Here is a 22,447-nt window from a genome sequence, read left to right as displayed (position 1 = left end):
TCTCCCATTCTACTAGATTAGGCTCCCTGAAGGGGGTGCTATACCTGCCATACCTGCTAGATCTACCTCCTAGCTACACCCAGTTTACTAGGATTAGGCTCCTTGAAGGGGCTAGTTCAATCTACTAATTCAACCTGATAGTTCCATCTTCTAGTTCAATCTACTAGTTCAACCTGATAGTTCCACGTATTCTACTGGATAAGACTGCCTGAAGGGGATGGTAGTGACAACTAACAGCTCCACCTATTTTACTAGATGAGGACCCCTGAATGAGGTGAGCGTTACTTGCACTTTTACTGTAAATCGACTTGAAAATGTGACGTACCATAGGCTCGTCGGGCAGCCCAGACCCCTCCTCGCTGGCAGGGTTGGTTGCGGTCCCAGCAGGGCCGGTCGCCGCAGCTGCGACTGCGGCGGGCCCGGTTCCCTGCGTCTGAACATGTGCGCCTCCTCCGGCCCCAGGGGCGCACAGAGTGCGAGGACTCAGGGGTAGCCTCACGCTTGCCTCGCCACGAGATCTACCCCCACCGCCACGGGCCCCGCGGCCCCCGTAACCCCGGCTCACCGTACACAGAGCCACATTTGCCGGGTCCCGTGGAACACCCGCTCCCTAATGCCCGCCAATCTATCGAACCTCCCCCGTGGGAGATTTATCAACGACACCACTTCACCGAATCTATACGCTACCCCGACCCCCCCTCTATCCCGATTCCTCAACCAGCACTCAGGCCAACGAGTGCTGGGTGGCTGGATCAGCCCGCCAGGACCCACGATCTCCTCTTCCACCTCTGCATTGGTGAGCGTGTCTCGTTGCCTCTGCTTTACTATCTGCAATCACACGGTACACATTCTTTCATTAGTTCTTTGATTGTCTAGCGGACGTCTGTAGAAATATCTTCGATTTATCGGAAAAATGTTTTTCATCTTCATCGAATGGAGAAGATGGTGTGAGATGGTGAAATCTTCTAATGTAGAAGATATTCTACTGCTTCGTCATCTTTATCTGAGACAGAGAATTATCTGCTGCATCTTCATCTTCCTCTAAATCAGAAGATGTTCTACTGACTCTTCATCTTCATTTTCATCAAATGGGAAAGACAGATGAAGAAGCAATAGATCATCTTCCCTAATAGGCGAAGATGAAGATGAAGAAGTAATAGAACATTTATACAATATTCTTTATTAGATGAAATTGAAGATAATGATGAAGAGCATCTTCCCCATTCGATAAAGATGCCAAAATCGTAGAACGTGTTCATGGAACAAAGGATAATAAATAAAACAAGGAAAAAATGTTAGAAAATTGTGCGACATCTTAGAATAGAGGAAGTGTTCTATGCTATTTTACGTCCTCCACGGTATTGTTCTCATGGTACAATGTTTGCATCAAAGTCGACTGCCAAACAAAATCTTGATATCATTCAGCAAGGTTGTCTACGAAGTACTGAAAGATCCCGTCACTCGAACAGTCAACTAACTACACTCCCCTGTTCCTGAAGGATCGTCTTTTGTTTAATCTCATCATTATACCCCAACGCTCCTTATCTCCGACTACAGATCTGTCAAAGCCTCCTTCGTTTCCAGAATTGAACGGAGAAGCCCCGTGGAAGACACGCTCCAGTTGCGTGCTAATGACTCCATCGATATACCAGTCTAGTAATTTGTCATTGTCAAAACCACCAACCGATTATCGCCGCTGGTCGAGCTATTAAGTACCCTAAACGTCAGCTCTGACAACGAGAGTTGCGTGACTAGACAGAGAAGCTTCGGATGAATCGAAAGCGGTTGTTTCGAACGGTGTTGTACACAGTGTCACTCTGTATTTATCTAGGTGTTAGTGTTACTCCTATGGTACAGCCTTCACTGATCCACTAGACAATACCTTTCGGCTGGAATTCGACGCACAAAAACCGTCGACTGAAAGTGTCTGCGCCGGAATTCGCTAAACTTTTTCGGATCGCGGATCCGGTCTCCTCTTTTTTCCGGAAATGTTTTTTTTCCCACCGGTTTTTCCGGGGCGAACCGATTGCGGAATACTTTATGCTTTTATCGCCGGCGAAATACTGGGGACACTGTCACCGAGTGGAATCACTGCATTTCACCTTTATGCAGATTCATACATGGAAATACTAATCCACTGAATGCACGAAATGTGGATGCTGTTTGCTAAATCTCAGACTAAAATTCTATTGGACAAACAAGCAGATTCAAATTCGCACAATTGTTTCAATTATGTGGACTTTCATAGTAAATATTTGTGCAAATTTTGGTATTCAAACACATGATAGTATAGTTAAAACTGTTAAAAGTGTAGAGCCTTTTTCGAGACAACATAAAACAATAGCGATTTTGTTCCTTAGAAAACTAGATGATTAATCGGAGAATTTAATGATACCAGAAAGAGACCTTATGTTGGCCGAAATGCTAAATTTGAGGTTACGGTTCAAGATACTGGGCCACATAAGCTTCAATAATTAGTAACTGTTGATTAGGTAAGGAATAGATCGAAACACTTTGACTACGCAGCGGTTTTATGTTCGTGGAAAAAAGAGTGATAATTGTATTTATAACAAAACTTGTGAACGTGTTCTCTCATTGAATGTGGTTTTACGTCTCAGATACAATCTACATAGACCAGTGCTTCGATTGTGACCAACATTTTTCATACAATGGATGGTCGCTAGAGGCGCTGCGCGGAAAAAACAGTAACATATCTACTATTGGGTAGATGAAATGGAGTTCCTTGAGCACCCCGCAGAATTTAAAAAAATTTATATGATTTGATAATGAAAAATGAATGTATAACAAGTGTATTTGTGTATATTTTGTAACTCGTAGGACACGTCCTGGAGTCTTTTTGTCCGGTAAGATTATTTCGATACATTCCCGCCAATATAACTGCCTCAGGGCTCTGGCCGCTCTGCTACCCAATAGTAGATACGTTACTGTTTTTTCCGCGCAGCGCCTCTAGCGGCCATCCATCGTATGAAAAAGGTTGGGCACAATCGAAGCACTGACATAGACGCATGTCATTAATAAGGTAATATTGTACAGATGTCGCTTAGTTACATTACAATAAGTGATTTCTATATTATCGACATATATGATTACTTTGTTATCAATGTATATATGACCAACATATATGACCAACTTACAGTTACAGTTATATATTTCCAACAGTAACGTTGAAAATATTAAGAGAAATTCTGAAGGAATTGAGTTACAGAATTGTGGAATTAAAAATAGATTTTGTTAACAGACAGATAAATTCTTCCACTGAAATTTTTCAGAGGCAATTCTGAAGGATTGAGCGACAAGAACTTGCACCTAAAAATAGATCTTTTGAGCAGAGAAAAATAAATTTTCTGAAGGGTTGAAGTACAGGATACGCCACTACCAGAAATCGATTTTTTTCGGCAATGGGCACGGAAATTGCCATATTAAGAGGGCACAGCAGGCAGCGTCAACGACCCCGAAAAAAGAAAAGAGCTTCGAGTACACCCCCGGGACCGTCATTGGCCGCGTGTACCGTTTGCTATGCAAATTTTCGGCTCGGCTGGAAAAAAGTAACGGAACGGCTCGTTAACTTAATCGCGGCTGTTGTAGATAAATAACACGGATAAAGTCCCCCGGTCGTGACCAAAGCGGGCACGTGTAAGTGGACGGTTTCGGGCTAGAGCCGATTATCTCATCGATCTCGCCGGTTTTTCTTTGCTGCAACCAGACGATTTACGACCCTCGAGATTTCGATCTGATGGAATCGTTGTCCAGCTTTTCTCGAATTATTCCTGCACACGTTTCTTTGCTACGGGCCGGTTTATCCCTATATGCCGATTTACTATGATTTACGTGACGCGAACCTGTCGGGTCATTCAAATGTTATAATTTGTTAACACCAGAGTTGGGCAATAATCAACTAATATTTAAAAATGACTAATAGTCTTTTCGAATGTTAGTCATAGCAAAATAATCATTAGTAGACTGCGGATCTTTATGCATTTATTAGAAAATTCAGTAGACGAAAACCAGAATTGTAGGAAAATTTTGAAAATTGAAGATGCCAATATATGATTTCTTATCTATTAAAATTGTTAAGGGAGGAAATATAACAGTCCATTTGGTTTCTATTCCTTACAATCGATGCAGACAATTTTTATTTTGCATAAAGATCCGCTGTCTAGTCATTAGTCTCAACTTTTTGATTAGTTAGTGATAGCTAAATCACAAATAGTTAGTCACAGCTCTAAGTAATCGTTAGCTATTGCTTATTAGTTAATTAATAGTTGATGATCAGTCATCAATCTTTAGTCATCAGTCACTATTGTGAGATTAACATACAGTAATTCTATTAATTAGTTATCACTAACTAATCAAAACGTTTTGACTAATGACTATTTTGCTACGAATAATCCTCGAGAAAAAAGAAGATTGTCTTTTGCACAAAGATAAAAATGTTAAATTGATTTAAGGGATGATTACGCCCTTTAAATCAAAATTATGACACCGATAAAATCCAGAATTGTACTGATAGAAGCTGCTTATCCTGCTAAATACTATAATAAATCTACACTCTCGAGCTTCCATTACGCTACTCTATAGAAATTGCTTCGATTTTATGCAATGTTTACGGGAGCTGTTTCGATAGATAACGCGTTACTATACGCAATATAAAGGTTGTAAAACCTTTAAAATTAAAAAGCGTATCGGCGAAGAGGCTCCTAAGCGAATACCTATCGCTGCATTCAATCCTATCGGAGTTACGGAACGCCGTTAAATAAGTTTGGAGGACATGTAGTAGCTCGACATCGCTCTAAAATAATGAGGTCAATCTTTCGGAAAGTATAGACCGCGAATCTGTACCGAGCAATTTCGATCGTCAATTCGAGACGGTTATCTGAGGACGGTGGCTGATAAGATTAGGTAACCGGATCGATCACCAGATGCATGGCAAATGCATCGCAACTGATAGACAGTTAATTCGAGAGAAACACTATTTTGCTAAACCAGAATCGTATTAATTTTTCCAACTAAAAATTCGTCGTTTTTGTTCATATTTCTAATTCCATTTCTTCGTCGTGTACACACATCAGAAGAATTTAAGATTACTTCTAATACGAGAAAAAATTATTTCATCGTTCAATTTCAAATTATTTATTTCATCTTTCATTTGTCCAAATAAATCGTACTCGAATGTAACTAAAATTTAATCATTGAACTACAAAAATTAGAATAATAAAATATTATATATTATAATCAAATAATATTATATTCAAATAAAATATTATATAAATAAAACGCTAAAGAAAATAAGGTATTTCAAATAATTCGTTATTTCAAACGATTATTTGCAAACTGATTTCAAACAGAATGTGTCGAACCCTCGGGAAAAATCTGAAAATGTCTGGACAGGTGTCCCGCCGCTTATCAGCGTTGTGATAAGGGTATGCGCGACAACCGAACACGTTCGCGAAATATGGCACGGCGATGAGTATGACGGACAGCAGACACGTCGCCACGGTTTATTGATAGAACGCCACGTACGCCAATGATATATTCGTCGATTATTTTTTGCCGGGGGATAAAAATTGTTCAAGGCCGATGCGAGATTACATTTTCCAGTCAATGGAGTACGTGATCGAGGCCTCGGGAACGCCACGCCATGCCATGCCACGCCGCATGCCATGCCGGCCAGAAGAAACCTGCAAACAAACCGCGTGCGCCCAAGACAGATCGAGCATGAAACACGCGTGAACCCAGAAATAAAAGAAAAGAGTTTTTCTTTCGTTTGCCTGCTCTTACTTGACTCCCCACTCCTCTACACCACTATGACGACACACTATTTTTCGAACTTCGTAATTGTGTTACCGGTGGACGCTATAGCAAGCTTCACGCTAGAGCGATATTAGGTTAGTAGGATGCTCCTTCCGTTTCTTCTGTTTAACGGGTGTTCTCTGGTACGGTGCACTTGTTTTTTCAAGATTATTGTTAGGTTGTAAATAGAAATAAACATTCTCATTTTTTCATACGTTATTTAATAAAAATCAGAATTGTGCCCATAATTATGAAAGTGGTCTAAGTCATATATTTCTTGTTTTCACATTTGGATACATTAACATTAAACCTACCATTGCCGGTCAAATGAACGGATTTAAATTTTTCATGTTAGAATTATTGAAATTATGAAGTTGCTTACATGGAAATTCATCCAATAAACTTATTTATCCAGTCACATATTGTAATAAAAATTGCACAAAATCTAAATCAATAGAGCCTTGTCATTTTTGTGAGGTAGAACATTTTAATCCCTTTTAGTGCTCGGTAGGTTTAGTGTTAAAAGATATTAATATATTATGTGACATTTTTGTTTCGATTTTTATTAGTCTTGATTAATGAAAATTTATTATCAATGTGAAACGGATTATGATCAAGCATTTTTCATTTATTGTTTTGTTAATGTGCGCTTATGATGAACGGTTTTCATGACATAAATTAATAATAATGCGAGGAATATATACTTCCGTGACAGAAACAGTTACTACAATAATTATTCTGCTATCTTGTTGACACTTCTATTTATCATTCTGACCACCGTCTCATGCATTTATCTCATGGAATAAATTTGTAATAATAATTAATATACTGTGTCTCGGGCTCAATGTTTTCGTATCTTACAAATTCACATCAGATGCAAATTTAAAAAAAGATCAGCTTCAGATTTTCTTCCAGAAAAAGAGTCTACAAATTTTCAAAGACTGTCCACAAATTTTCAAAGATTGAGTAAAAAAATTGGAATTTTTAAATACTTTGTCTGCGACTCAAAAAAAAGTTACATTTTTTAAATTCAAATTAGGTTCAGATTTTTAAAAATCCGTTCTAAAAAAGGGGAGATACAGATTTTAAAATTTTCCACTTTCTAGCCTCGGAAATTTCTCCGAAAGTTCTGCAAGCTGGCAGAAAGTTCCTGCGACCAGAAACAGATAAAAAGTCCATTTACCGAATACGTCAGTCAGTGGCGTACTCCAAAATGAAAAATATCTACGCCATTTGTCCCGAACAGCGAGCAAGTTTTGGACAGCGTTGTACTTCGACGACCAAGAGAAGCATGAAGTACCGAAGTATTTTGGCACAGCGTGTCAAGCGACTTCAAGGCTGCCCCGAAGGTTTCGCAACGAACCCTGTAAACTCACCCCCTACACACACCGGGCTCAACGTCCGAGGACACGGCCTCCTCTCACTATAAAGTATAAAGCATAATCAATGTCCCGTAAACACATTTCAACCGAGAGACTTTCATTCGAACAAAACTCGAGCAAATCAAACAGTGGAAAGTCCTCCGAACGGTTTTCCCCTGGAACTTGCGAAACCCGTGCCGAGCCGAGCAACAAATTAGTGAATCAGAAATGCATTAAAACTTTTTGAACAGGGTCGCTCGGAACATTTTCGCTTAAAGTCAGCCCGCGGACCGAATTCCACAATGGTCGTGCGCTTAATTTGAAAATAATTTCCTCTGTTTCAAATCTATTTTTAGGAGACTTTAATTCACAATTATACAGTTAAACGGTAAGCAACAATTTATCGTCGATTTTATGAACTGGATTTATGGAAACTGGCAATTTAATCGACACCCAACATATGGTAATTACGATGATTTTATTCAAGCCTTGAATTGGGACATAATTATGATGATTTTATGCAACCCTTGGATTCAGAAATAATTATAACGATTTTATTCAACCCTTGGATTCGGACATGATTATGATGATTTTATTCAACCCTTGGATTCAGAAATAATTATAACGATTTTATTCAACCCTTGGATTCGGACATGATTATAATGATTTTATTTAACCCTTGGTTTGCAATTTAATTATAATGATTTTCAACATGTGGCAATTACGATGATTTTATTCAATCCTTGGATTATGACATAATTATGATGATTTCATTCAACCCTTGGATTCGGACATGATTATAATGATTTTATTCAACCCTTGGATTCGGACATGATTATAATGATTTTATCAAACAACAGCTTATGAAGAAATGAAACAAAAATAAATGCAAACACAAAGTGCACACAAAAATTCGAAATTGTACAATACAACATAGAAACTAAAGATAGCATGAACTGCAATGTCCAAAAGGAAAGCTACCTAATAATTGAATGGTGAATATGACAACTGACAAGTGCATTATTGCAGTCGCATGACATTCGAACGAATGATATCGACGGGAACAAATCCCGCGCAGAATTCCACCACTTTACTCCAGCAATAAATAATCTAGTAACACTGTGGTGAAGTTACGCGACGCAGATAAAAATTTCAGCGTGGATCTGATCGAGCCACGGGTCAATAGATTTGACAAAAGAAGGTCAACGGTAAATCAAAAGCCGATAGGCTGCTCGCACGAGCCTCAAAAATGAAGATCCAATAAAACACATTGTATGTATATATTTTAAAAATTCAAGGGAATCAGAGGCGAGATAGACTGAAGTAAACAACCGAAGAACACAATTCCAGAGCATAGAATAACAACAGAACAAGGTGCTACTTGTTAAACATTCATGTAACCATTAGCGGTCTGTGAACTGCTTCCGAGGAAAGCTCGTGAACCGTTTTCCAACATGTCCCGATTCATCCTCTTGAGATTTCCTTGTCCCGCGGAACCAGCAGAAAGAAATTCCTCCGACAAAGGGCTCGATATTTCATTAAATATCCCGTATGCATCGACAACCATAATCTCAAGATTAAAGATCGGGACGGCGATCGCGAAAATATTTCCTCTGAAGTGACATGTCTTCTACCATTTCTCCTCTTTTATTCCCTCTTTGTCCTTTTTACTATGCAAATATTGGTTCTTTTTACTTTCTTCTTCTGGTATTATTCTTTACATTTCTTTCTTCTCATTTTCTTACTTCTCCACGTGTGTTATATCTTTACTTTCTTCATCGAGGACATTTCTACCCTTTCTGTTTTTAGGGGCACGTGTAAGGCTCGGAAGCCAATTAGTGTAACTCCTACATTTTTGTACAATTTCAGCTTCGTTTCTCGTTGTTTATTCTACCTCTACTTCTCTTTTCAAATCTCTACTTTTTTATAAGCATGTCTTACTGTCTTTTTATCCTATTTTTTTTATATTTATTGTTGGTCCTCTTCTTTACTGTATTACAGGAATTTAAGAACGTTACAATAGTTTCCAATTACTAAAATTATTGAAAGAACAAACACGTTCCAATACGATTGACTTAAAACACTTTTACTTATGCGTAAAAACCAGCAGTTTAAAATTGCTATTTCTGTTGTAGGATCTATTAAAAAATTATGACATAATGGTCAGTAAATATAATATACAAAAATTCTTTCCGAAAAAATATTAAACTCACTGTGCGCGGCTACAACAAATATCGCGCCAAATCTCGAAATCATAAATCTTCATACATGAGACTCCATAAAATCACTTTCATGAATAATGAATAACAAAATTCTATTTTTCTGTTTCTATCGGAGAACAAGCATACAATAGATATAAATATATTCCTTTTTTACGAAGCCGTAAAATAAATCATAGTGCAGATATACACTATTGTGCAAAAGGAAGAAGCACCCGGCCATATTTAATAGAAAAGCGTAAAAAGTCAAATAAGAACACAACTTTGAAACAGGATTCCGCTGTTTAATTGAATAGTTCTGAGAGAATGTGTTACTGCGGATTATCTAATACTTTAAATGCAATAAATCAATCATTGTACAATACAATTTCTACATAAAGATATTGTTTGTCATTATATCTTATAATTATACTGTGTGCTTCTTTCTTTTGCACAGTAGTTTATAAAACAACCTATTAATTTATATCATACTTAAAATTCCCTGTCTACTAATAACTAGACTGCGGATCTTTATGCAAAATAAAAAATGTTTGCACTGATTGCAAGACGGAGGAGCGAAACAAAAATTTCTTTCTTATTTTGATTATCTGATTAAGCTGAAACCAATACACTGATGTCTTTAAATCTTTTTAATATGTCCACTGCTTTAAATTGTGCTTGCCCATTTTTGTCATAAATGCATAAAATCCGCAGTCTACGAATAACAAACGTGACACAGTGTAATACAAAATCGTACGTTACCAGCACGAGGTTCAAAAGTCCAGCTAAGCAGCTGGATCTCCCGGAACGTCACCAATCAGACAACGCTACCGTCACTTCCGGTTCACTGGTCGAAAAGTGTGAATCTCGCGGAAGGGTCCGAGGGGACAGTTCCCGACTAGTTACGAAAGGGAGGTTGTTCCCTTTGAGGGCCGGTTCGGAACGGTGTCTGCGTGGAATCTGGCGGGTACCGAGACTCTCGAAACCGGAAGTCGAGGAAACGCGGCCCTGCTTTACGGCCGGGGGTAACACGCGGACTGTCGGCCCGAACTCAACCACCGTGCCCGCGTATCTTTCTCGGCCTCCCTCGGCCCTCCTCGCCCTCCCTCGGTCTCTGCTCCACCCCCTACCCCTTCTCTTCCTCCCTCTCTATCCGTCACACAGCTCCCCTCCCTCTCCGACGCTCAAGCCAGTTCGCTCCAACCCTCGACAGCCGTCCCTCTCTGATTTTACATCCCTCCTCTCGAACATGCATCCTCGATCCCTCTTCATACCATTTCTACCTTTCCCTCTTCCTGGGCTATTTCTAGGTTTCTTTCGGTCCTTCGTATTCTATTTCTGGATCTCGCTGTCTCTTTCGTTCGCGCGTTCCTCGGCGGCAACTTTCCCTCCCGATTTTAATACGTATTCGCCAATGGTTTCTAATATAATATTTTTGTTGTGTTATTATCTTTTCTGTCGTCTACATATCTTTTTATTTTCTTCCGTAACTTTCCTAACTTTCGACTCTGTTTTCCCTCTTAAACGCACTTCCTAGTTTGTGGTAGAATTTCTAACACTGTTTTTCACTTCCTCCGCAACCCCCTAGCTCCTCGAATAATTTCCAACGCTGTTTCTTGTTCTGTACGCGCAGCCCCCATTTTAATTTATAATTTTCAACTTTGTTTCTCATTCACTATGCACGCCCTATTTTTCTTATGCAACTTTCAAACCTATCTCTCTCGTTTACCACGCAACCCCTAATTTTATTCACTCTTTTTATTTCTGTTTCTCATTTTCTTCGCTCTTTTTCTTTTTCACCCTTTAGTTAAAGTTTATGTTTCTCATTTTCGTTCAACTATTCTTTTACAATCTTTAATTGTTTTTTATAGTGTTTTCTACGCACCCCTTATCTATATTTTGTATCCTCCTGAAGTCTCTCTATTTCGCGCGCGTTTCCCAAGCACCCCTCAATTCTTCCTACAATTTTGAACTCTGTTTCTCGTACTCTAAGCACCCCATTACTATCTTTTAATCCCCTTCACGTCTCTTCCTCGTTACCTGCGCACCCTCTACTTTCTTTTGCCCTGTTCAAGTGTCTTCCTCGTTTTCTATGCACCCTCTACTTTCTATTTCTCTTTTCAAATCCCTTTCTTGTTACCGACTCATCTTTCACTCTCTTGTTGTACTATCTTCCTATTCTTCTATGTGTCTCCTAACCCCTTCTGCTTTCTTTATTATCTTCATTACTACCCTCCCTATTTTAGAGTACGTTTTCCCATGTTTTTCTCTGTTTAACACTCCCTCTACTCTTCTGTCATCTTCTACCTCCTTTGCTGTCACTCTTGTTAATTGCAAATTATTATTTGCAAAGACTTCGGCTCACTTGTTGCAACATCAAAGTTACAACATCAAAGAAGTTAGTTAACACGTTCACTGCCAACCACGAGATAATAACTCGTAGTTTGCGTTATTGCCTAGGACGCCAACTACGAGTTATCTCGTAGTTTGATTACTTGCCATATTCGTGCAGCTACCATAGTTGTGCAAAAATTTTATTGAAATAAAAATTTCGAATAAAGTGGGTTTAAAACCAACTTGGAAGAAACCCACTTTATTCGAAATTGTCATTTAGATAAAATGTTTAGCCAACTCTGGCAGTTACGATGAAATTCGCAGTATATCAGTGTAAATATGAATAGACAGCCTCAGGGAAGAGAACAAAAAATCAAGGTTGGCTTACATGCACAGAAAATTTATTAATAAATGAACAGAAAATATAATCATACAAAGTTTATTCAAAATCAACAAGCAGAAGAATATTTTTATTGTTTGTGATAATTTTTAAAACAATATTCCACGCAAAGGGATGCCTTCTCTTGACGAGATAATTCGCAAAATCTTTTTGATGATTACTATGTACTATAATTAGACTTTTTAATCATGTAATATGGCAGTTAATGTGTTAAAAAATATTTTAAAAAATTGATCTGGATATGAATGGATCTAAACCTGGCTAACGTGAAATTGTTAAAATGATTTGAATATCACTCACAAAATATTGAAACTAAATAATCCCCAACAACAACCTCCACCATTAGATCAAAACTATACCAACGCCAACTCCAACCCCCAACCCACCTCCCCGAAAAATCATCATTTCCAACTTACATCATTCTCCTCTCCCTACATCCCTTCTATTCTCCCATTATCCACACATGCAGCCTCCAGTGGCACGGTCATTACAGCAGCATTCGGTCTGCATTTTTCCCATTGCATTCCCCAGTCGCATCCGAGTATCATCCCCTCATTCCCCAGAAAAATTACTCGGTTCCCGAATCCTCCCTTCGCAGTTTCCGATTCCAGAACTGTCTCCCTCAAACTAACATCGCCTTTTCTCTATATGAAAGTTAGCAGAAGCCCGGATTTATAAATAATTAGAATGATTCCAGCATAATTATAATTATAATGATGTCAATCAATCTTTGAGATTTTATTGATTTTATGTAATCTTTGGATTCATAGATAATGATAATGATTGTATTCAACCCTTGAATTCCTAGATAATTATAATCAAATGTACAGTAATTAAGTAATTTAATCCAGTCTTTGAAAATTTGTGGATATAGTTATAATGAGTTTAGTTAATCCTTGGATTCATAGATAATGATGAATTTACTCACGCTTGGACTGAAACATAATTATAATAATTTTATCCAACACTAGGATTCCTACATAATTACAGAAATAATATAAACTAATATCTACAATGGAACTATAATACTACAGTAATCGCTGTAACGCACAAATCCCCGGTATTCAAGCGCAACGAGTGCAGCAGCGTTGCACCGCGTCCTTTTGTTCGGCACGCGGAAACTTCGTCAGCCTCCGTCGTCGACGACGACGACGCCGGGGCTGTAAATAATGGGCTTTTTTCCAGCGGCAGGGAGAGCTGGTCAGGAAAAAAACGACGTTCTTTGGATCATTGTTGCCGCCACCAGATCGAATCCCTCCAATCCAGGATAATCAGGATCGGTTGAAAGGAAAACGCGATTCAATCGTGACGATAGCTAGAAACTCGGATTTGCGGCCGATCCGGTAAACTTTGAATGCGGATTTATATGTTTGGTCGATTGATAATCATGCCACAGACGAGCTATAGGAGTAGACGAAACACCATACATATAGGATTTCGTGTCTCACCATCTGAAATACTGACATCGATAAAGGCAACCGCCGTAAACATTAATTCCTTTCTTTAATTTATAGTTTTGTGTATTTTAAGGTGAAATAAAACCGACTTCCTTCATTCAAGCGATGAACTTTCATCAATAAAATATTTTCTTATTTGTTCTTTTCGGCAAAAGATCATCGAACAAAATGGAAAATATCTTATTCATTAATGATCATTGTTGCAATAAAAAAATTGGGCTCTGTTTCACCTTAAAATACCGAAATTACTTTCTTGCCAACCCAATACATTATTTCAGTCATACATTTTCGAGAAAAATCAAGCTAGCAATTTTAATATTTACATTTCTACGTTACCTTTTCATACTGCAGCAAATTGTAACTAATATAATTAAAATCATAAAGATTTTGTAAAATGGAAATTAGCTGGTTAGTAGAATGAGACAAATTTTTATTTTGAAAGTTGCCTACGTCTCCATTTGCCAGTTGACAAATAAATATAACATAAATTCTTACTATCAGGACATTCGTTGTTATGCCGAATGGCAGAGATTTTGGCGTCGTAGAAATGTCATTATTTTAACACTTTATTTTAAATGAAATGAAACAAGAGGATATCATGTCAACAAGATTTTTGAAGTAGTAGTAGTAGTTGGAGTAATTTATATAGTTAGAAGATTTCCTGAATTGCATAAATGGTGTTTTTCAAGTTTTGTATTGAAATATAAAATGAATTGAATATTGGTTTTCCAATTTGAAGCATTATAAATTATATCGAATGGACTTGGGCTGTTTCAAATTTTATGACAAATCTAGTTGTTCATTTTGAAAGTGGCTGAAGTCCATTCTTGCTAAGAAGACATATTATTCACTTAATAATTGCTATTATTTTAATAGGAATTGTAAATGTAACTGTCTTGGATACACGTAAGGAGTGTGATACATTGGTATTCTATACGTATTACTTTAATTTCATTGAAACGCAAACTCTTAAAGATCTCAATTTAAACTTGAACAGACTTTGGCCACTTTCAAAATAAACGGCTCATTTTTTTCAACAACCAGAAAATTACAAGAAGAAATCACGGCAGAACAAAACAATAAGAAAGACTATAAAAATGCTGCAAGTCCAGAAGAAATTGAACTAAAGTCCGCTGGAGAATGATGTTATGAAGTCAGCGTAACAAAACAAGCTAATAGTTGGCAGCTATGGGAACGGCGCGACAGTCCCGTCTGAGAGGCAAGGTCAGTAGTATCGCCGAAACTCGACGTAATCGCCGGGAATCACTTACGGCGGCGGGTCTTCCAATAAAGTTTTCGCGAAACTTTCGAAAAATCGTGCGGCAAGGTCGTAGTTAGGCGAATGTGGGCCACGGCGATCTCGGAGGAGACCAACTAGGAGCAGAGATTCTGACGTCAGCTCATTAAAGCTCGTCGCGGGACGAGCGTCGTCGTCGTCGGTAGGCCGTGTTTCCAGGAGATAACGAAACCTACGTCATTGTGTCCACGACAGCCGGCACTTAGGCGAGTCTCGCTCGCGCAGCGGGCAAATATCGCTCTGGCAGGCTCGCGAAACGGGGATTAGCAGGTGGAGATCGTACGCGATACGCACGGCCGTCGATAAATCTCGGATCGTAGGACCTGGATCCCGAACCACCGGACAAAAATAACTAGAGCTGACGTCGTGGCGTTTGCATGAGCGTTTACTAATGGCTAATGAAGTCTGGGGAATGGGTAGAGACGAACGGTGAGCTAAAATATTAGTACTGTGGTAAGTGTTTTCTTTTTATTAACACTTTGCCTACCGAACGCGTATTGATAGGCGTATTACAACAATAACAAGTAAAATAGAATTTGACAGTTTGGATGAAATGAGGGGGAACACTGTATGTGAACTTAAGACTTGCACACAGTAAAATAAATAATTTCTATATCATTTTCGAAGGGACAGCCTTCAGTTAAAAACTACTGCAGTGGAATAGGATGGTCTATGGTCAGACAACAAATGCACTGAAGATGGTCTTCGATGATGCACTTGAGATTTCTCAGCAAATGGTAAAATAAGTAAAATATCATAAAATTTGCGACCATACGACTAAAATTGACAGTTTGGATGAAATGAGAGGGAACACTGTATATAACCCTTAAAACTTACACACAGTAAAATAAATAAATGAGACAGCCTCCAACTACAATTATTTCAGTAGAATAAGACAGTCTGTGGTCAGACGAGTGGACTGAGAAAGAGTACTCCAGTTATAAATTGAATAGAATATTGAAAAAATTGAAGAGAACACAGGGTTACATAAATTAACTCACTAATGGAATAAAATTGTCCACACAAGTGAAATAAGAAGGTGACTAGCCAGAGAAAGAGAAAACTGATGAAGGAACACTGTAATAAAATTAGGTCCCACCAAAAATCCAAAAAATTCCTAAACTGCATTAACACTTCCCCTACCGAAAGCCTATTAACAGGATTTTCAATAATTGTGCTGTACCAAAAGAAAGTATAGAAATTTTCTTTCACATTGTAATCTGGAATGAAAGTATTAGATAACGTTATTGAGGGTGACTTGTTAATTCACAATAAAAATTGCTGTTACTATAGAAGGTTCCATTAAAAAGAGTTTAGCCATGTACCATAGCTATTTCAAAATTATGCAATAATCACCGGTCGGTAATGTGCTAAACTATAAAACCCCTATGGGATTATTAGCAAGAATAACTTGGAATCATTTTCCCCAGCTGGAGGCGTAGAGGTCATGTGAAGGTCATTGACACTTTTTAAAACGAGTACCTATATTTTTTTCATACATATCTGCTTGTTCTTTCTACATAAAAAAGTACTATCTAAAAATATTATATTCGCAAGATATTTTGAAAAATTATGATAATAACATTAACCCCTTCCCCCACGATTTATTTTAGAATTTTCTTTGTAGTTCGTGATTTCTCCTAAAAAAGGAGAAAATTTATATTTATTGTATGCCTACATGTTCTCCAATAATTATACATTAACGAAACCAAACTAGAATTTCATCGCGGTTTAATGGAAACTAATAACATACATATTCATTAGACCCTGATCAGAATCTTCATCACGAGTCTGACACGATATTGTAGGGCAAGGGTTTAATGACTAAATTAATTTAAATTTTGAAATATTCCTCAGAGTTTTATGGCGTACTGATCTGTCGAGCCCGAGGGGTTAGCACACTAAATATCCCACTGAGCCGGAGGAGTACCTGCACTAATACCACTATCCAGCAGTTGAATCCAATCAAGACCGAGTTATAAAATATTTAGCTTCACCATTTGACTCACTTTCGCAAGTTTCCCGCGTCGACCTTCCCCGCGCGCGTCCTCAGCATTTTTAGTATCGATCCGCGCCTCGAGGAATCCCCCGAGCGAACTTGAAACTAGTCGATCGTCGGGCTATAACATCGCCGGAAAATAAAGCGCACGAAAATGGCGAGAGTCCCCGGATCGGCCAATATCCATCCGTTGCAAGGATAACCAGCCGACCAAGGTTCCAATGCGTGCGTAAGTGTACGCATACATATATCTACGTTGTGTATACTATATGTATACTATATTCTCCTCGGTGGTGGTATGTAGGTCGAGTTAATGAAATGCCAGTGAAATCTTATTTTTCCCGCGGACTACTTTATACTCGCGCCTCGGCTTTTCGCTCCCCGGTTTTTTGAAACGCCACCGCGTCCATTTGTTTTCCTGGATCGTCCACGTGGAAACATGACAGGCCCGTAAATAATGCTGGTTTACATTGGCGAAGAGAACGCGGTACCGGAAACATGTGTACATCTGAGCACACTAACAAAAAGGAGGAAAAGAAGTGGTGGTTGCAAAAAAGTGAGCTGTTGTTACTACTAGACTGCGGATCTTCATGCATTTATGGTAAGATTGAGTGGATAAAATTCAAAATTTTTTTTGTTGGAAAATTTAATAACATGATGATGTCAATTTACAGGGTATTTGCGAAATCGTAGTAAAAATAAGTCGATAAAAAGGAATAACATTTTTGACAGCTCGTTTTCGAGAAAATCTAGTTTGAAAATGCAACGGATACATGTGCTATTGCATAGGAATCGTCTGACGTGTCTGACCATGATCGACTAATTCTACTTTGTGCATACAATGGGTGTACAAAGTATTCGTACACCTTTTAAAAACTAATAACTTTTTTATAATTGTACCAAACGACTTGATTTTTTATAATCAATTAGAAGCATTGGTTTACGAAATGATATGCAAATAAGATTTTCCAAAAATTATAATTCACAAGGTTACATGCAAAAATAAGAAAGGGGTTTTGTAAAACTTTTTTATTTGGGCCCTCAATGGATAGGGAAGAAATAATATTCAACTTAGTTTCTATATCTTGCAATCGATCCAGACAATTTTTATTTTGCAGAAAGATCCACAGTCTAGTTATTACATTTGCAGGCTTATGGAGGGTTGATGAGATGTAAAATTTAAATTGAGAGTTCGGGACCTTGCTGAAAAGACGTATAAGTTTTCTAGCGAACTTAGACTCGAAGTTTTGGGTGGTCTATACGTTTTCTCTGTCTGTGACCTTGAATGACCTCGAGTGACCTTGAGTAATTATAGCCACTGAGTTCCTAATGACAGGGACTATCAACTTCAATTTCAACTCTTCCATTTCAACTTCAATTTTTCAATATCAACCCTTCAACTTCAATTTCAACTTCAATTTCGATATCAACCCTTCAACTTCAATTTCAATATCAACTCTTCAACTTCATTTTCAATTTCAATTTTTCCATTTCAACTTTAATTTCAACTTCAATTTTAACTCTCCCATTTCAACTTGAATTTCAACTCTTCCATTTCAACTTCAGTTTCTACTCTTTCATTTCAACTTCAATTTTTCAATTTCATTTCGTTAATTTCAACTCTTCAATTTCAACGTCAATTTTTCAATTTCAACTTCAATTTCAATATCAACCATTCAACTTCAATTTTAACTTCAATTTTTCAATTTCAATTAGGTGTTTAAGAAGGGGTGGTCCCGTTTGAAATAAATGTGGGTGACCTCGAAATTTCTAAAAGAAAATTATTTTAATTAGATTAAAATTTTTTAATTTACCGTCTGCTAGGCGCATACAAGGGACAGTATAGTTGTGTGTCACATCCTTATTGTTTCTCTGTCGTTCGGACGAGACGCGTGCGTTCGGTAGCCGCGGGGCTTGACAGATTGCCATCGATCCGTGTAATTAACTACGCCGAGAACGGGCCGCGAGCGCTGCCAATTTGCATAATTGGGTCGGCGTTGTTAAAACGTTATTTACCCAGCTTCGTAAATTCGACCGTGTCCTTCCACAATTAGCGAGAGCTGGGGCGGGGAGCGCGGCCGTTTCAAAACCTGGTAAAAACATTTTTAACGCGGTTTTAATGTCCCTCGCGGAACGATCAACGCGTAACGATCACTCTCTCTCCATCTCTCCATTTCTCCACTCTCTCTCTCTCGCTCTTTGTTGTGTTCTCCACCTCTCTGTCTCTCTCTCTCTGCTTCTCTCTATCTGTGATTGCTGTAACGATCACAGGACTATGTGTTACAAGGTCGTGAGGTTGCAGGATCACAATGTAGAAGCGTTCGCAGAATGACAATGGCGCGTCTACTCGCCGCTTGCGGTTGACCCGCATTCATCCCCGTCGTCATTTCCGCGGTACGGGACGTTTCGGCTTCAAGCGTCATACAGAGCGAGAGACAGATGGAGAGACAGATTGCGTTAGGTATCCGGCACTTTGTAGCCCCAGAATTGTTTCCCGGGAACAATTTTTAGTCCGCTCCGATACGGCGCGCTGCGCCCTGGGAGAGATTGTTCGGCAATCGCGGAAGCGAGACCGAGTCGATTCGAGTCGCTCGAGAGCCACTCTTCCCAGCAGTTTTAGTTTTTCTGCTGGTGGGAGTTGGTTCTACTAGAGAATTGCTAAGATACGGGGAAAATGGTTTCAACGACTCCACAAATACTGTACAGCTCCCAAAGTCTACTCTTTGTAAAGTTTTTACAGCGAGGTACCATTTTTTTATGGACAGACTATGAAATTCTACTTCTATAGACTGCAAAAATTGTTAAGCAACTATGAGGTGCAAGTGTCATTGTGCTCCACTTTGCAGTTTGTAAAATCGTTGTATCAAGGTGCCAGTTTTTCATTGGCGGACTATGAAACTCCACTTCTACTGACTACAAAAATTCTAAAAACGGGGCAAATGGTTTCAACGACTCCACAAATACTGTACAGCTCCCCTTTGTAAAGTTTTTACAACGAGGTGGCATTTTTTTTATGGACAGACTATGAAATTCTGCTTCTATAGACTGCGAAAATTGTTAAGGAACGATGAGGTGCAAGTTTTATTGTGCTCCACTTTACAGTCTGTAAAATCGTTACATCAAGGGGCCAATTTTCCATTAGCGGACTATGGAACTCCACTTCTACTGACTACAAAAATTCTAAAAATGGTTTCAGTGACTCCACAAATACAGTACAGCTCTCCAAGTCTACTCTTTGTAAAATTATTACAACAAGGTACCATTGTTTTATGGACAGACTACGAAAATCTACAATACTCTCAGACTGCAAAAATTGTTAAGGAACTATGAGGGGGAAGTTTCATTGTGCTCCACAAATTTACAGTCTGTAAGATCGTTACATCATGTTGCCAATTTTCCATTGGCAGACTATGAAACTCCACTTATACTGACTACAAAAATTCTAAAAATGCTTTCAGTAACTCCACAAATACAGTAAAACTCCCCAAGTCTACTCTTTGTAAAATTGTTACAACGGGGTACCATTTTCTTATAGACAGACTATGGAATTCTGCTTCTATAGGCCGCAAAAATTGTTAAGGAACGATAAGGTGTATGTTTTATTGGTCTTAAAATAGTAAAGTGCTTTGTTCCAACAGGTCAGAACAATTACCCGAACTCGATAAAATGGTTTTACCTCGATCGCAACAAAGTTACATAGAAATTGATTTCCATTCTCATTCGATTTAATTTGAAATAACATAACAAACTTGTCAAATCCGCAGTGAATTTCTAAAAGTGTGATACCACCAAAATTAAATTATACACTATCGTTAACCTAAACGTATCATCCCACAGTCACGTACCAACACGACCTCAATTAATCCAAAACTGCAAAGCGCCCCGAAGAACCTGGAAACATTGAATCCACCAATCGAAATCGAAAATTTCAACCGAGTACGTGACAGTAATTCGATGCACGTGAAACGGGACAGAATTAATGCGTCCCCGATAATTATTCATTCCGATGCGTCTCAAATTGTTCGGAAACGAGCCGTACAATAAATCCGTACACAAGCTATCGATTCGAATCATGGATATCAACGCTGGTTTCAACGATACCGTAACACTCTCTCTCTCTCATCATCGGGTACCTGAATCCGCTGTTTCCAGACGACGCGCAACACTCGGATAATATTCCGAATGGTAATTGGAGCACGACGGTGCCGTTGAAAATTATTTTAGGTCACGGTTTGTCGCGTTTAAGTATCGATTTCAAAAAAAAAAAAGAGGGGGGGGGAGTGGATGGCGCGAGAGAGTGAAAGAGTCGAAGAGAAACTTTATTCGGCTTTCAGTGGACCCGGGAACAATCTGTTAAAATATTCCAGCATCTTGACCGAATTTTGGTCCATGCTTTTCGCAGTGATCGCCTCTCCAAGTCTCTCCTCTCTCTGCTTTTTTTCGGGTTATTAGGCACCAATATTTGCGATATCGATTCCGATTCCAGGCGGGGGCGGACGGGAAGATCGATGGGACAATGAAAACGGCGCATCGAGGACCATCCTCCGCCTCCGATTCTTCCCGGATAATGCAAAGCACGCGTAAATAGTCAATTTCGTCGCAGCGCTCGAGCACCACGTCATTGTTGCGTCAAGAATGCATTCCTTTTTTTTGCGCTTTTGTGCAACACGCCGCTTTGGAACGCTAATGCAGCTGTCGCCACCCACGCGGATCACGCTCGCTGCTGCATCAATGAAATTATTAGGAAATGCGCTGCAACTTTGTTAGGGGATGCAACAGTATGCATTGTGTTATCGGCGGTTTTTATCCTGTCTTTTTGTGGGGATTAGGTTCTGGGAATACTTGTTGAAGGGATGACAATGTGTAGACAATATCCCACGCTTTTATAACATTTAGTAAAAATTAAATGGAAATAAAATTTTCGCGATGGGAAATGTGAGTTAAGAACGTCATTATTTTTTATTTATATCCGATCGTAGAAAAGAATAAGCAAACACCCTTTTTTAAAATGAATATCATTTTTCTAAATGGTCCAAAAAATTTCGTTTATTTTCATTGTGTAAACATATTGTTTTTAATTGCTATTGATCGGAATTGATAAGAGGAAAATAAAGATTTTAACTTCAGATGAAAAAGTTCAAAACCGCAAGCTTGAATATGAACCGATAAAAAAACGTGTCGTTTCAAATTCTTCTGTACCCCTCGAAAAAATCAAAAACTCTGGAAGCTATTAAAACTGTATTTGAAACAGGAAATCCTCTTTACAAAATGCATTTCTATTTCGACCATTGAAATATTGAATAACACTGAAAGATACGACCACATTCGCAGTCAATTTCCGGCCGAAGTGAAGCTCGCGCGTAAATCAATAAAATGTAAAAAGTAACACTTTCACATCTTTTTTTTATTCGGCCGGATAAAAAGTCGGAAGCTGCCCTTAAAAATGCAATCTACCGCGGGAAAAATCCTCTTACAAATTGTATTTCGAATAAAATAACATAGTTCCTATTTCAAGGAAAATTGACAGAATCGATCAAATTCATGTAAAACCCGAACACAGAAAGATAAAATCTATTATAAATACACTTTT

At 38.5% G+C, this 22,447-nt stretch overlaps 1 protein-coding gene across 4 annotated transcripts in view; it reads right to left on the bottom strand.

The window, feature by feature from the left end:
• The window catches only part of LOC143210826 (neprilysin-1), a 181,130-nt gene extending 170,690 nt beyond the window's left edge, over nt 1-10,440 (bottom strand). For 2 of the 4 annotated variants that reach the window (XM_076428039.1, XM_076428041.1), the window contains exons 1-2: nt 10,133-10,440; nt 326-828 (exon numbers count right to left, since the gene is read on the bottom strand). In XM_076428039.1, coding sequence (XP_076284154.1) covers nt 326-328 — 3 coding nt within the window. In that variant the 5' untranslated portion in view covers nt 329-828; nt 10,133-10,440. The remainder of the gene's footprint in view (nt 1-325; nt 829-10,132) is intronic. The other 2 variants (XM_076428040.1, XM_076428038.1) reach the window with 2 other exon arrangements.
• Between the last annotated feature and the right edge of the window lie 12,007 nt (nt 10,441-22,447).

The sequence above is a fragment of the Lasioglossum baleicum genome, chromosome 7 (assembly GCF_051020765.1).
Source record: "Lasioglossum baleicum chromosome 7, iyLasBale1, whole genome shotgun sequence".
NCBI classification, from domain to species: domain Eukaryota; kingdom Metazoa; phylum Arthropoda; class Insecta; order Hymenoptera; family Halictidae; genus Lasioglossum; species Lasioglossum baleicum.
The sequence above is the reverse complement of the archived record's forward strand: the minus strand, read 5'-3'. Positions and strand labels throughout refer to the sequence as shown.